This window comes from Rhinoderma darwinii, chromosome 4, assembly GCF_050947455.1.
Source record: "Rhinoderma darwinii isolate aRhiDar2 chromosome 4, aRhiDar2.hap1, whole genome shotgun sequence".
NCBI classification, from domain to species: domain Eukaryota; kingdom Metazoa; phylum Chordata; class Amphibia; order Anura; family Rhinodermatidae; genus Rhinoderma; species Rhinoderma darwinii.
In genome coordinates this window covers 281,570,087-281,584,718 of record NC_134690.1, presented here as the reverse complement: position 1 = coordinate 281,584,718, position 14,632 = coordinate 281,570,087, and the positions used below count along the sequence as shown (strand labels likewise).

At 43.1% G+C, this 14,632-nt stretch overlaps 1 protein-coding gene across 4 annotated transcripts in view; it reads left to right on the top strand.

The window, feature by feature from the left end:
- The window catches only part of C4H6orf118 (chromosome 4 C6orf118 homolog), an 88,197-nt gene that overhangs the window by 30,196 nt on the left and 43,369 nt on the right, over nt 1–14,632 (top strand). For all 4 annotated transcript variants that reach the window (XM_075864325.1, XM_075864323.1, XM_075864324.1 and 1 more), the window contains one exon: nt 10,563–10,627. In XM_075864325.1, the coding sequence (XP_075720440.1) occupies nt 10,563–10,627 (65 nt within the window). The remainder of the gene's footprint in view (nt 1–10,562; nt 10,628–14,632) is intronic.

Below are 14,632 nucleotides of genomic sequence, written 5' to 3'. Positions count from 1 at the left end.
CTCTTTGTGCATGAGTGCACGGAGCTGAGCTAAGTTTGAGACAGGATCGTACTCAAACAGCTGACAGCAGCTCGGCTCCCTGCAGCCCTCCCCACATATACGCGACTCACCAGGCAGCCTTATCTTGCACAGACAAACAAACAGTGGTACAATATCCTTACTGCCTGTTAGGCAGAGTACTCACTGTTGTGTGGAGCTGGAGAACGCAGTCCAGGCGCGCTGCCTGTGTGATTGTTTGCCCGGGAGCGTGGCTGGCCTGTCAGGTCTCCTTGCAGGGCTGGAGACCTGAATGTAGCAGTTACAGCTCTGCTACATCGAGCTGTGACAAATAAGACAACACACACAGTGTTTGTCTTTGACGGGGGCTTCTTTGCTGCTGTGTGCAGTCATAAATACTCAGCTGACCGCAGCCTATTTGCTAGCCCACATAAATTGTTGTAAACCCTGATAGCTAGGTTGTTAGTATACATCAGCTGGGGGGAAGTGATTATACTGCCGGATAGGAATTTTACAGATACTTTAGATCACTACCAAGGCAATTCAGCGGACCAGCCGCCCGTTACAGACTGTGGCCCAGTCTAATCCCTTCTCCTGTTCAGTTACTAGTATGCAGCAGTTGCAACTCTGCTGTGCTGTGTCTATTCATATAAGACACATGTACATGTAACCCATTACAGTCACATTAATACATGGGTTTCTCCACCGCTGGGCTTCATTTACAGCCCGTTGAAGGAACCTCTGGGTTCATGTGCAATCAGACTGTCTCATCATTGACACTGAGGGGGACAGTTATTTGCAATTATTTAACAACCCAATTTCTGGTTTAGGGACTATTAGGGCATGACCACACATGGCGGAATTCCTCCGCAACTGTCCGCATCAATGCCGCACAGAATCTGCGTTGCAGATTCTGCAGCGGATCTGCACAAAATGTGCAGAAAATTGATGCGGACTGGCCGCTGCGGACTGCAGGAAAAGTGCTTCTCTTCTCCCTATTCAGTGCAGGATAGAGAGAAGGGACAGCACTTTCCCTAGTGAAAGTCAAAGAAATTCATACTTACCGCCCGTTGTCTTGGTGACGCGTCCCTCTTTCGGCATCCGGCCCGACCTCCCTGGATGACGCTCCAGTCCATGTGACCGCTGCAGCCTGTGCTTGGCCTGTGATTGGCTGCAGCCGTCACTTACACTGAAACGTCATCCTGGGAGGCCGGACTGGAGACAGACGCAGGGAGTTCTCGGTAAGTATGAACTTCATTTTTTTTTACAGATACATGTATATTGAGATCGGTAGTCACTGTCCCGGGTGCAGAAACAGTTACTGCCGATCGCGTAACTCTTTCAGCACCCTGGACAGTGACTATTTACAGACGTCTCCTAGCAACGCTCCCGTCATTACGGGAGCCCCATTGACTTCCTCAGTCTGGCTGTAGACATAGAAATACATAGGTCCAGCCAGAATGAAGAAATGTCATGGTAGTAAAAACAATACGCTCCGCAGCACACATAAGATTTGCGGACTTCATTGCGGAATTTTGACTCTCCATTGAAGTCAATGGAGAAATTCCGCCATGAGTCCGCAACCAGTCCGCCACTGCTCCGCAACAGACAGAGCATGCTGCGGACACCAAATTCCGCTCCGCAGCCTATGCTCCGCAGCGGAATTGTACGCATCGTGTAAACGAACACTGCTAAATTAAAGTGAAAGTCAATGGAGAAACGGCTCCGCTGCGGATTAACGCTGCGGAGTGTCCGCAGCGGAATTTAAGTGAAATTCCGCTATGTGTGAACCCGCCCTTATAGTTTCCTCTCTATTACTAAATAAGGGGGAGGTTAGACACATATATATCCTTTACAATCCGGAGCAATCTTAATCAGACATAATTTGTCATAGTGCGCCAATTTAGGGGACTTTGGCGCAACATCATTTTTTCATCTAACATTGTTTTAATATAAATTTAATAATAAAGTATTTTTTATTTTTTTGCAATTACAAAACACACTACTTTTCCCACTCCCCGTTCCTTTTTCATATATCGACAATTGGTGGTGTACACCTAGTGTGAATTACTCTAGCATATTATATATAAAATTGTAAGAGGGTAATACCTATTTAAATATATTTTTACAGGGGGCAGTTCAGTTGTGAAGTGGATTTTAGGGCCTTATATATTAGAAACCCTCGATAAGTCACCCCATTTTAAAAACTTCACCCCTCAAAGTATTCAAAACAGCATTTAGAAAGTTTCTTAACCCTTTAGATGTTTCACAGGAATTAAGGCAAAGTAGATGTGAAATTTTCAAATTTCTTTTTTTTTTTTGCAGAAATTAATTTTTCATCTATTTTTTTTGTAACACAGAAAGTTTTACCAGAGAAACGCAACTCAATATCTATTTCCCAGATTCTGCAGTTTTTAGAAATACCCCACATGTGGCCCTAGTGCACTTATTGACTGCAGCACCAGCCTCAGAAGCAAAGGAGCACCTAGAGGATTTTGGGGCCTCCTTTTTTTTTAGAAAATATTTTAGGCACCATGTCGGGTCTGAAAGGCTCTTGCGGCGCCAAAACAGTGGAAATCCCCCAAAAGTGACCCCATTTCGGAAACTATACCCCTTGAGGAAATTATCTAGGGGTATAGTGAGCATTTTGACCCCGCAGGTTTTTTGGGGAAATTATTGGAAGTAGGCCGTGAAAATGAAAATCTACATTCTTTCAAAGAAAATGTAGGTTTAGCTAATTTTTTCTAATTTCCACAGGGGCTAAAAGGAGAAAATGCACTACTACATTTGTAAAGCAATTTCTCCCGAGCAAAACAGTACCCCACATGTGGTGATAAACGGTTGTTTGGACACACGGCAGGGCTTAGAAGGGAAAGAGCGACATTTGTTTTTTGCAGCTCAAATTTAGCAGGAATGGTTTGCGGAGACCACGTCGCATTTGCAAAGCCCCTAAGGGACCAAAACAGTGAAAACACCAAAAAAGTGACTCCATTTAGGAAACTACACCCCTTGAAGAATCCATCTAGGGGTGTAGTGAGCATTTTGAACCCACAGGGGTTTCGTAGATTTTATTAGAATTGGGCAGTGAAGATAAAAAAAATACTTTTTTTCCAATAAGACGTAGCTTTAGATCAAAATTTTTCATTTTCTCAACAAATAAAGGAATAAAAAAAAAAAAACATTTTTAAAGCAACTTCTCTGGAGTACGGCAATACCCCATTTGTGGTCATAAACTGCTGTTTGGGCACACGGCAAGGATCTGAAGAGAAGGAGCGCCATTTGGCTTTTGGAGCACAGATTTTGCTGGATTGGTTTCTTGACACCATGTCACTATTGCAAAGCTCCTAAGGTGTCAGTACAGTGGAAACTCCACATAAGTGATTCCATTCACAAAACTACACCCCTTGAGGAATCCATCTAGGGGTGTAGTGAGCATTTTGACCCCACAGGTGTTTCATAGATTTTATTAGAATTGGGCAGTGAAAATTAAAAAAAATCCTTTTTCTTCAATAAGACGTAGTTTTAGTTGAAAATGTTTCATTTTCTCAACAAATAAATGAAAAAAAGCACCACAACACTTGTAAAGCAACTTCTCCTGTGTACGGCAATACCACATATGTGGTCATAAACTGCTGTTTGGGCACACAGTAGGGCTCAGAAGGGAAGGAGCGCCATTTGGCTTTTGGAGTACAGATTTTGCTGGATTGGTTTCTGGGCGCTATGTCGCATTTGCAAAGTCCCTGTGGGACCAAAACAGTGGATCCCCCCCAGAAGTGACCCCATTTTGGAAACTACACCCCTCAAGGTATTCACTTAGGGGTGTAGTGAGCATATTAACACCACAGGTGATTGGCAGAAATTGGTGTGCACTCGATGTTGCAGAGTGAAAATGGGATTTTTTTCTATAGATATGCCAATATGTGGCGCCCAGCTTGTGCCACTGGAGACACACACCCCAAAAATTGTTCAAAGGGTTCTCCCGGGTATGGCGATGCCATATATGTGGAAGTAAACTGCTGTTTTGGCACACTGTAGGGTTCAGAAGGGAGGTAGCGCCATTTGGCTTTTGGAGTGTGGATTTTGCTTGTAGTAGTCTTGTATTGAGTCTTACTGGTGTTTCCGTTTATAATGTGGGGGTACATGTAAGCCGGGCGGAGTATATAAGGGGCATAGTCAGGTGGTATAATAATGGGGTAAACAATAAAATGATCCATAGATGTGTGTTACGCTGTGACACAATCCTTTCTGCACAGGCCGGTGTCGCACTGATAAACTGTGTCCTTTCTTATCCCCCTTTTGGTCCACACTCCGCACCTTTGCAGTTTGAGGAATTTTGCTGAGAAGTGTTGTCCTGGTATAATACGGGCACCCTCGCTTTCAGCAGATATGTTTGGGCCCTCCCCTTCCTGGTTCCCTAATTTTAGGGACCTCTATAATTCGCCACTTGAAACAGAAGAAATGTTTCCCTCGGGCCGGCACAACTGCATATTTTTATTTCCTGGCTTATTGGAGCCTTAACTAATTTTATTTTTTCATAGACGTAGTGGTATGACGGCTGTTTTTTTTGCGGGACGAGCTGTAGTTATTATTGGTACCATTTTGGGGTACATGAGACTTTTTGATCACATGTTATCCTATTATTTTGTGAGGCAAGGTGACCAAAAAACAGCAATTCTGACATTATTTTTTAAATTCTTTTTATACAGCGTTCACCACGCGTTATAAATTACACGTTACCTTTATTCTGCAGGTCAGTCCGATTCCGGTGATACCTAATTTATAGAACTTTTTTATGTTTTACAACTTTTTGCACAATAAAATAACCTTTGGAAAGAGAATGGATTTTTTCTGTCGCCAAGTTGTGAGAGCCATAACGGTTTTAATTTTTTCGTGGATGGAGCTGTATGAGGGCTTATTTTTAGCGAGACGAGTTATAGTTTTTATAGGTACCATTTTTGGGTACATGCGACTTTTTGATCACTTTTTATTTAAATTTTTGGAAGACAAAGTGACCAAAAAATAGCAATTATGTCAGTATTTTTTAGTTTTTTTTTACGGCGTTCACTTTGCGGAATAAATAACATAATATTTTTATAGTTACGGTCGTTACGGTCGCAGCGATACCAAATATGTATGGCTTTATTATTTTTTTCAATAATAAATGACTTGATAAAGGAAAAAGGGCGATTGTGTTTTGTGTTATTATTTGAAACTTTTATTGTATTTTTAGAACTTTTATTTTTACTTTTTTTACACTTTTTTTTACACTTTTCTTTAGTCCCAGTAGGGGACTTGAAGGTCCAACTGTTTGTTTGATGTTCTAATACATTGCACTACCCATGTAGTGCAATGTATTAGAACTGTCAGTTGTTCACTGACAGCAAGCCGATCAGGCTCCGCCTCCGGGCGGGGCCTAATCGGCTAACGTAATGGCAGATAGGAAGCCTTTGTTAGGCTTCCATTTGCCATAGCAATCGCCCCCCGCAACAATCGGCCCCCGCAATCGCGTAGCGGGGTGCCGATGTTGCTATAAGAACTTAAATGCGGCGGTCACTATTGACTGCCGCAATTAAGGGGTTAATCGGTTCGGATCACCGCTGTGATCCGACCCGATGTTTTCCCCCAGTACTAAGGCTGCTAGTAGCAGCCTGTACTGGGAGATGCCGGGCTGCGGGGAGCGCCTGTGTGCTCTGTTAGGAGCACACGTGGATTAACGGGCTGCAGGCACAACGACCAGCTTTGCAACCCGTTAATCTACGTTGGGTGGTCGTGAAGGGGTTAAGGTCGCTATGACAACCTGTCTAGTTTCTGGGCAGTTCTTTTTTTGCCTATCTCTCTTCTCTGTCCTTCTGCCAATCAGCTGTGGAGTTGTATTTATACCGGTCTTTTCCCACCTGTCTTTACTTGTGAATTTTCATATCTCCTGGTTTCTAATCAAGCTCCTGACTGCTCCTGCACGTCTGATTTTTGGACCTTGTGTATACTGACCTCGGCTTGGATCTCGTTAACCCTCTGCTTGCCAATTCTGATTATCCGCTCCCAGCTGGTTTTGACCGTGGCTTGATTACCTCTAGTCTAGATTTTCAGTTAACTTACTGGATGTCTGGTTTCCAGCTCAGGTTTGCCTGCATTGCCGTTCTTATCCAAAATGACACTCTGTTAAGACAACCTGAGCAGCAAAGTCCATCCCACCTTGTGGTTGGCTCTGACTAATACCTTAGAGTAGCCTTACATTGGGGCTCACAATCGAAATTCCCTATTTGTATGTTTTTGGGGTGTGGGAGGAAACCCACGCAAACACAGGGAGAACATACAAACTCCATGCAGATATGTCCTTGGTTGGAATTGAACACAGGACCCCAGCGCTGCAAGGCAATAGTGCTAACCACTGAGCCACCGTGCTGCCCACACAGTTGCGCGTTTACGTGCACACACTCTCCTGGCAGCCTTCAGCAGCCTTGAGGTATCGCTCCACTTGCATTTCCATAACAGCAGCAATGCTAATCGGCTTCAAACTTCTAAGCATCTAAGGGGTTAATAGCAGGGATTGGTGCTAGCTCTATTTCCTGCTGTTACAGCACGATGTCAGCTGTAACATACAGCTGACACCCACGGCTGATGTCGCAGGCTCAGCTTCTGAGCCTGTGCCATCATGTTTCTGGGGATGGAAACCTTTTAGGCCCCACTTGGCAGACAGGAGGCCATTGTTAGGCCTCCGGTCTGCCAAAGTACCTATTGAAACCCCGCGATTACATCGCTGGGTTCCAATCTGCTGGTATACCCCATAGATGCAGCGCTCGCTTTTAAGCTCTGCATTTAAGGGGTTAATTGGCCGGATCGGAAGCTAGCTGTAATATACAGTCGAGACCCACTGGCGATGGAGCTTCTCAGCCAGCGTCAGCAACACAATGTACAGTTACGTTGTGTTGCCTTAAGACCTTGGCGACAACAACATAATAGTAAGTTGTATTTCGCCAAGAGGTTAAATATATTAGCCGCAAGTCTCGCCAATACCATCTCCAATTTCATTGGTGCAAAATACACCATTATTAATTCAATATTCTATGCTGCAACTCCTAGGGAAGTTCAGTGGTACTCTATTGATTCACTGCAAGAATGCGGGAATCCGCTAGTAATCAACCCTGTAGTTAAACTTTTTTTTGTCATAAGCAGTGAATCACACTTGTTCTTGTACGTCTTTTTTAGTGGTGCGTTACCGCAAATGGGCGTGCAGTAACGCCCTGAGGATGAAGCGGGCACAGGAGCTGTGCTCGCTTCATCTTCAGCTGGTGTCAGCTGTAATCACAATGGCGACAGCGGCATTTAAGTGATTGAGACAGAGGGAGGGGGCTCCTTCTGTACCACAGTCCCCAGTGAGAAATCGTGGTGTGCCGATGGTTGCTATGGCAACCAGGAAGCCTAGCAACGGCTTTCTGGTCGGCCATGTGTGGAAGCATATTAGACTGACTGTCTGTTGTATAAGTAATAAGTAGTGCTGTGTATTGTACCGCGGAACAGAAGATCAGGTCTTCAAGTCCCCTAGTAAGTGTAAAAAAAGAAGTTAAAAAAAGTAATAAAAAAAATGTTTTAGAAAAGTAAATAAATAAAAGTTTTATGTAATAAAAACAATAATCGCCCTATTTCCCTGATTAAGGCTCCATGCACACGACCGTGGAAAAACTCTGTAATGCAATATGCATTACGGTCTGCAATTACGGACCCGCCCGGTTCTATTGGCCACGGACACCTTTCCATAACGCTACGGAAAGGTGTCCGTGCCATAGAACCGTGCTGGGAGATATGGAGCATGTCCTACTTTTCGGATTTTGCGGGCCGTGCTGCCATACTTTGTATGGTAACACAGCACGAAAATGCGGCGCGTGACCTGCGGGCACTGGCGGACGGCCGTGCCCGCAATCGTGGACTGTGATTACGGGCACGGCCGTGTGCATGAGGCCTTAGTCCTTTATAATTCTAAAAAAAGAAAAACAGCTATTGTCCAATTGGTGTTCATCAATGGCAATTTATTAATAACAATGGATCGAAAAAAGCATGTTTTGTACTGAAATATATAAACATGTATATAAAAAGAAGCACTGAAGAGGAAGGGCACATGCTTTATTTTCCTTAATACGTACATAAATCAATAATGCAATGCATAATAAAGATTGTAATGTATCTTAACCACTTAATGACCGGGCCATTTTGCACGTTAATGACCAAGGATTATTTTTTGCTTTTTCATGGTTGCATTCCATTAGTTGTAACTTTTTTTTTATTCCGTCGACATAGCCGTATAAGGGCTTGTTTTTTGCGGGACGAGTTGTATTTTGTAATTGTACCATTTTTAGATGCTTATAATATATTGATTAACTTTTATTAACTTTATTTTAGGAGAGTATTGAAAATAAGCAGCTATTCCAGCATTGATTTTCAGGTTATAAATTTACACCGTTTACTATGCAGTGTAAATAACATGTTCACTTTATTCTATGGGTCGACACGATTACGGGGATACCAAATATGTAAAGGTTTTATATGTTTTTCCTACGTTTGCACAATAAAAAGCCTTTTAGAAAAAAATTACTTGTTTTTGCATCGCCGCATTGCAAGAGCCGTAACGTTTTTATTTTTCCGTCAATGTGGCCGTATGGGGGCTTGATTTTTGCGGGCCAATGTGTAGTTTTCATTAGTATTATTTTGGGGTACATAGGACTTATAGATTAATTTTGATTTAATTTTTTATAGGGGGAATGGGAGAAAAGAGCGAATTTTGCCGTTGTTTTTTGCGTTTTTTTTGGACGCCGTTCATCCGGCAGTTTAATTAATGTGTTCATTTTATTGTTCAAGTTGTTACGATCGCGGGGATACCATATATGTGTATGTGTGATTTGTTTTGACACTTTTACTAAATAAAACCACTTTTTGGGCAAAAAAAGTAGTTTTATTTGATTTTTGCGGGCCAATGTGTAGTTTTCATTAGTATTATTTTGGGGTACATAGGACTTATAGATTAATTTTGATTTAATTTTTTATAGGGGGAATGGGAGAAAAGAGCGAATTTTGCCGTTGTTTTTTGCGTTTTTTTTGGACGCCGTTCATCCGGCAGTTTAATTAATGTGTTCATTTTATTGTTCAAGTTGTTACGATCGCGGGGATACCATATATGTGTATGTGTGATTTGTTTTGACACTTTTACTAAATAAAACCACTTTTTGGGCAAAAAAAGTAGTTTTATTTGATTTTCACTGTAATAATTTTTTATTTTTTTTCACCAACTTTATTTAACTGATTGACATTTTTTTTTTTAGTCCCACCAGGGGACCTCACTATGCGATCTGCTGATCGCATATATAATGCTTCGGTATACTTAGTATACCAAAGCATTATTGCCTGTCAGTGTAAAACTGACAGGCAACCTGTTAGGCCATGTCTCCGGCATCGACTAACAGGCAGATGTTGAAGGCAGACCTGAGGGTCTTTGTTAGACCCCCGGCTGCCATGGAAACCCGACGGCGACCCGCGATTTCTTTGCGGGGGCGCCGATGGGGTGACAGAGGGAGATCCCTCCCTCTGTCAAACACATTAGATTAATGGGTTAAACTGCCGGAATCGGAGCGCACTTCGATTCCGGCAGTTGCGGCAGGAGCCAGGCTGTATATAACAGCCGTGCTCCTGCCGCTGATCGCGTGGGTACAGTGTCAGTACCCGCGCCATCACAGGACGGATATATCCTTCCTCCTGCGCGAACTAGCAGCTGCAGAGGACGGATATATCCGTCCTTCGGCGTTAAGAGGTTAAGGACAAATGCTTGTTTCTCCACGTGTCAGAGACATATTTCCTCCTGTACTTTGTCATTGCACTGTCTGTAATTGTTCAGAGTCTCTGCATTCACTGAAAAACCACTACAACTATGAGGCATGAATATACTTAGAGCGACTGAGGGATCATATTGCGAAGAGCAGAACTGCAAAGACGCTGGGTGAGGAAGGGGGTGAGAGGGAGGCTGAACATATATCCATGAATTTACACAGTAATGTATACAGCTTTGTTGCTGGAAGATTATGGGGACAATGATCAGGGCCGCTGCTGGTTCATTAGAAGCAGGCACTGTGCTCCTGAGTGTGGGAAGACATATTAGCGGCTAGTGTCCATCCCTTCTGATGCTGAGCTCAGGAAAAACGGACAGTCAGAGATGTATTAGTAGTGTCAGCCTATGTAGGGGTTTGTAAGGATGTTCTCATTCATTGACAGCAAACTAATAATGATAAAACTAATAAATAAATTACATTATAAATTTATATTTATACTGTGAATAAGCATAATCTACATAAAACCAGAAAAGCACTTTTATATAACTTTGCCATATCACTTTATAGATAGCAATATGGAAAATCGCCCACATCTTTAAGAAAATATGTTTGACATAAATAGCAATATGTAATTTTCTGATGATACATGCCCTTTAAGTTTACTATTATTAATACAGTACATTAAAGAAGATTTTCTTTATTTAGTCTATATGCCGAGACATTTTATATAATCTGTCTTTGCTTTGTCTTTAGACTTAGAAATGATTTGAAGACTGAGCTGAGTAATGCGTTCATTAGTGAAACCGTGTCAGACAATAGTAAGTATTTCATATAAAGGAAGAAAAATACAGTATTCACTTTCCAGCAGGAAAAGCATTGCCTTTATGGAATCTCATTTGTTCCTTACATATATAATCAGTCTATATGTATATTATTAATTTATTTCTTTATTTATTTATTTCAGTTACTTATATAGCACCAACATATTACGCAGCGCTGTACAGAGGTCCTCTTTTACTGTCCCCCTTGGGGCTCACAATCTAAGTTCCCTATTGGTATTTTTTTGGGGTGTGGGAGGAAACCAGAGTACCCGGAGGAAACCCACGCAAACTATGCAGATGTTGTCCTTGGTTGGATTTGAATCCAGGACCCCAGCGCTGCAAGGCAATAGTGCTAACCACATTAAATGTCCATATTTTAAAGAGGCTCTGTCACCACATTATAAGTGCCCTATCTCCTATATAAGGAGATGGGCGCTATAATGTAGGTGACAGTGATGCTTTTTATTTAGAAAAACGATCTATTTTAAACCACTTTATTAGCGATTTTTAGCTTTATGCTAATGAGTTTCTTAATGCCCAATTGGACGTGTTTTTACTTTCGACCAAGTGGGCGTTGTACAGAGGAGTGTATGACGCTGACCAATCAGCATCATGCACTCCTCTCTTGCACTCCGTTCTTACTAGAACACGATGTGCAGCCACATACACAGACATTAACGTTAATCAAGTGTCCTGATAATGAATATACATGACCTCCAGCCTGGACATCATGTGTATTCAGAATCCTGACACTTCTGAATATTTTCTGTGAGATTTCCAGCAAGGGAAACGAAATCTCGTTTACATCGTAATCTCGCGAGATTACACGTGGCTTGCTGTAATCTCACAGAAAAGATTCAGAAGTGTCAGGATTCTGAATACACATGACGTCCAGGCTGGAGGTCATGTATATTCATTATCAGGACACTTGATTAACGTTAATGTGTGTGTATGTGGCTGCACATCGTGTTCTAGTAAGAACGCGATGCTGCTGTGTAAATGAATGGAGAGGAGTGTATGACGCTGACTGGTCACTGATTGGTCAGCGTCATACACTCCTCTGTACAACGCCCACTTGGTCGAAAGTAAAAACACGCCCAGTTGGGCATTAAGAAACTCATTAGCATAAAGCTAAAAATCGCTAATAAAGTGGTTTAAAATAGATAGTTTTTCTAAATAAAAAGCACTGCTCTCACCTACATTATAGCGCCGATCTCCTTATGTAGGAGATAGGGCACTTATAATGTGGTGACAGAGCCTCTTTAACCATGTTGTTACATACTGTCGGGATCTATGCGTTTGGGGGTGGTTGCCATTCAGGTTAAAGTTCACACTTGAGTTTATTGCAGTCCAAAAAAAACAACTGCTTATCAAGCATACAAGATTTGCCATATATAAATAAAACAAACACCTTGTCCATCTGAGCACTAACAAAACAACAGGTTTCCTCACCTATTAAAAACCTTGAGTACTCTGTACCTTGAATCAGGCTTTCCACACTATCCTTGTGTGGTTTCCCAGGCTCTGACACAGTACTGCATTCACTGCAGCCCTAAATAGCCCATTTAGCACACCTGTATTTATTTGGGCTACGAGAAACCCTGTACTGGAGTAGGGGGGGGGGGGGGGGGGAGTGGCAATGCATCTATAAATCCTATCTGCTATTCCATAGGAATCCAGGCCTGAAAAACAGACAAAGCAAAAGCCTCAACAAACTAAGTTTTGCTGAGAAACCTAACTTTCCTGGATTCTTCACCTCATCTATATTAACCAGCCAAGTGAGATATACAACCCCTCAAGTACTTTCCCAGCCACAGGCTTACAATATATAGATATGCATATGACTGCACATAGATATAAATACATACAGGGGTGTAACTAGGAAAGACTGGGCCCCATGGCAAACTTTTGACTGCCCCCCCCAGGTGCCACATGCAGCCCCCCTTATAGATAGTGCCCCCTGTAGATTGTGCTATACAGTCCCCCCCTGTAGACAGTGTCACACCCACTTGTAGATAGCGCCCCCACCTCCCCCTTGTAGATAGTGCCATATAGCCCCCCCTGATGATGTCGCCATAAAGCCCCCCTTTATATAGGCCATACAGCTCCCCCTGTATATAGTGCCACACAGTCCCCTCCCTTATATATAGTGCCACACAGCTCCCCTTAGTAGATAGTGCCACACACAGACCCCTGTAGATTGCGCCACACACAGACCCCTGTAGATAGCGGGACAGCCCTCCCCGTTGTAAAAAGTGCCATACAGCCCCCCTAGTAGATAGTGCCACACAGCCTCCCTTAGTAGTGCTACACAGCCCCTTGTATATAGTGCCACACAGCCCCCCCCTGTATAGTGCCACCATGCTTCCCCCTTGTATATAGTGCCACCCTGCTCCCCCTTGTGTATAGTGCCACCTTGCTCCCCCATTGTATATAGGGCCACAATGCTCCACCCTTGTATATATTGCCACCCTGCTCCCCCCTTGCATATAGTGGCACCCTGCTCCCCCCTTGTATATAGTGCCACCCTGCTCCCCCTTGTATATAGTGCCACCTTGCTCCGTAGAGTATATAGTGCTACCCTGCGCCCCCTTGTGTATATAGTGCCACCCTTCTCCCTCCTTGTATATACGGATGCAGCCATATTTATCCGGACTCTGACAACTTGCTGCAGCGTGATATGACATAACAAAAGCCATTGAAAAAGGCAAGATAAAGGATTTTGCAACTGTGTATTTAATGTATTAAAAGTCAAGATAAGGGCAGCTACATCTGTAGTGACAGCCTGCTCCCCCCTTTGTATATAGTGCCACCCTGCTCCCCCCCCTTGTATAAAGTGCCACCCTGATCCCCCCTTGAATATTGTGCCACCCTGCTCCTCCCCCCATATATATAGTGCCACACAGCCCCCCAAAAGAAAATATATATTGTATTTACCTTGCCCCATTCTGGCGACGGACGGAGCGCTCCACAGGCTCTAATCGAGACACATGCGCAGACCAGCGTGGTGCAGTGATTTCATAACGCTGGCCTGGGCAGGGATTCTTTCCAGCACCTTATAGGCTGCAGGCCTAAAGTGATTCTAGCCTTTCTGCTGCCTGAGGCGAAAATTGAAATGGAGCCTCCCAGATTTTGATTGACATCCCCCCTGGCTGTTCTTCATCACTACCAGCTTCCTCCAACTCTTGCGGATGCGCCATTGTCTTGTACTCCCCTGGCATGCATGGTGTAGCGATGAAGCCGGGCAGAGTACACCTCACTGCACAGTGCATGCCCATGTAGTACAACACAATGATGCTTCCGAAAAATTTGTATCAGCCAGGGGGATGTCAATCAAACATGGAAAGGTGGGTTTGGGGGCAGGACGATGTGACTCTTCAGGATAGCAGCACCACCCCATGACCCTTTAATGAGTAATTAGCATAAAGTGTGCACCATTTTAAAAGTTGATTTTATAGATTTTGCTGTATTTGAAAAAAAGATACATTTGTAAATATTGTCAGGTTATGTATTACCGCATGGTGGCGGATGAAGGGTTAAAACTACCAGACAGGTTCCCATTAAATATACAATGAATTGATAACAACTCCATCTGCCCTGCAATTGTTATTATAAATATATTCTATATAATTACAGCTCAATCAGCAAGCTCCGTACATAAATACAGCCCCAGAATCAAGCTCAGTACATATATAAAGCACCAGAACCAAGCTCAGTACATGTATATGGCATGAGAGCCAAGCTCAATACATATATACAGCACCATAACCAACCTCAGTACATCAATACAGCACTAGAACCAAGCTCAGTACATAAATACAGCACCAGACCCAAGCTCAGTACATAAATACAGCACCAGAACCAAGCTCAGTACATAAATACAGCACCAGAACCAAGCTCAGTACATAAATACAGCACCAGCACAAAGCTCAAAACATACATACAGCACCAGAACAGAGCTCAGTAAATATATACAGAACCAGAACAAAGCTCAGTACATAA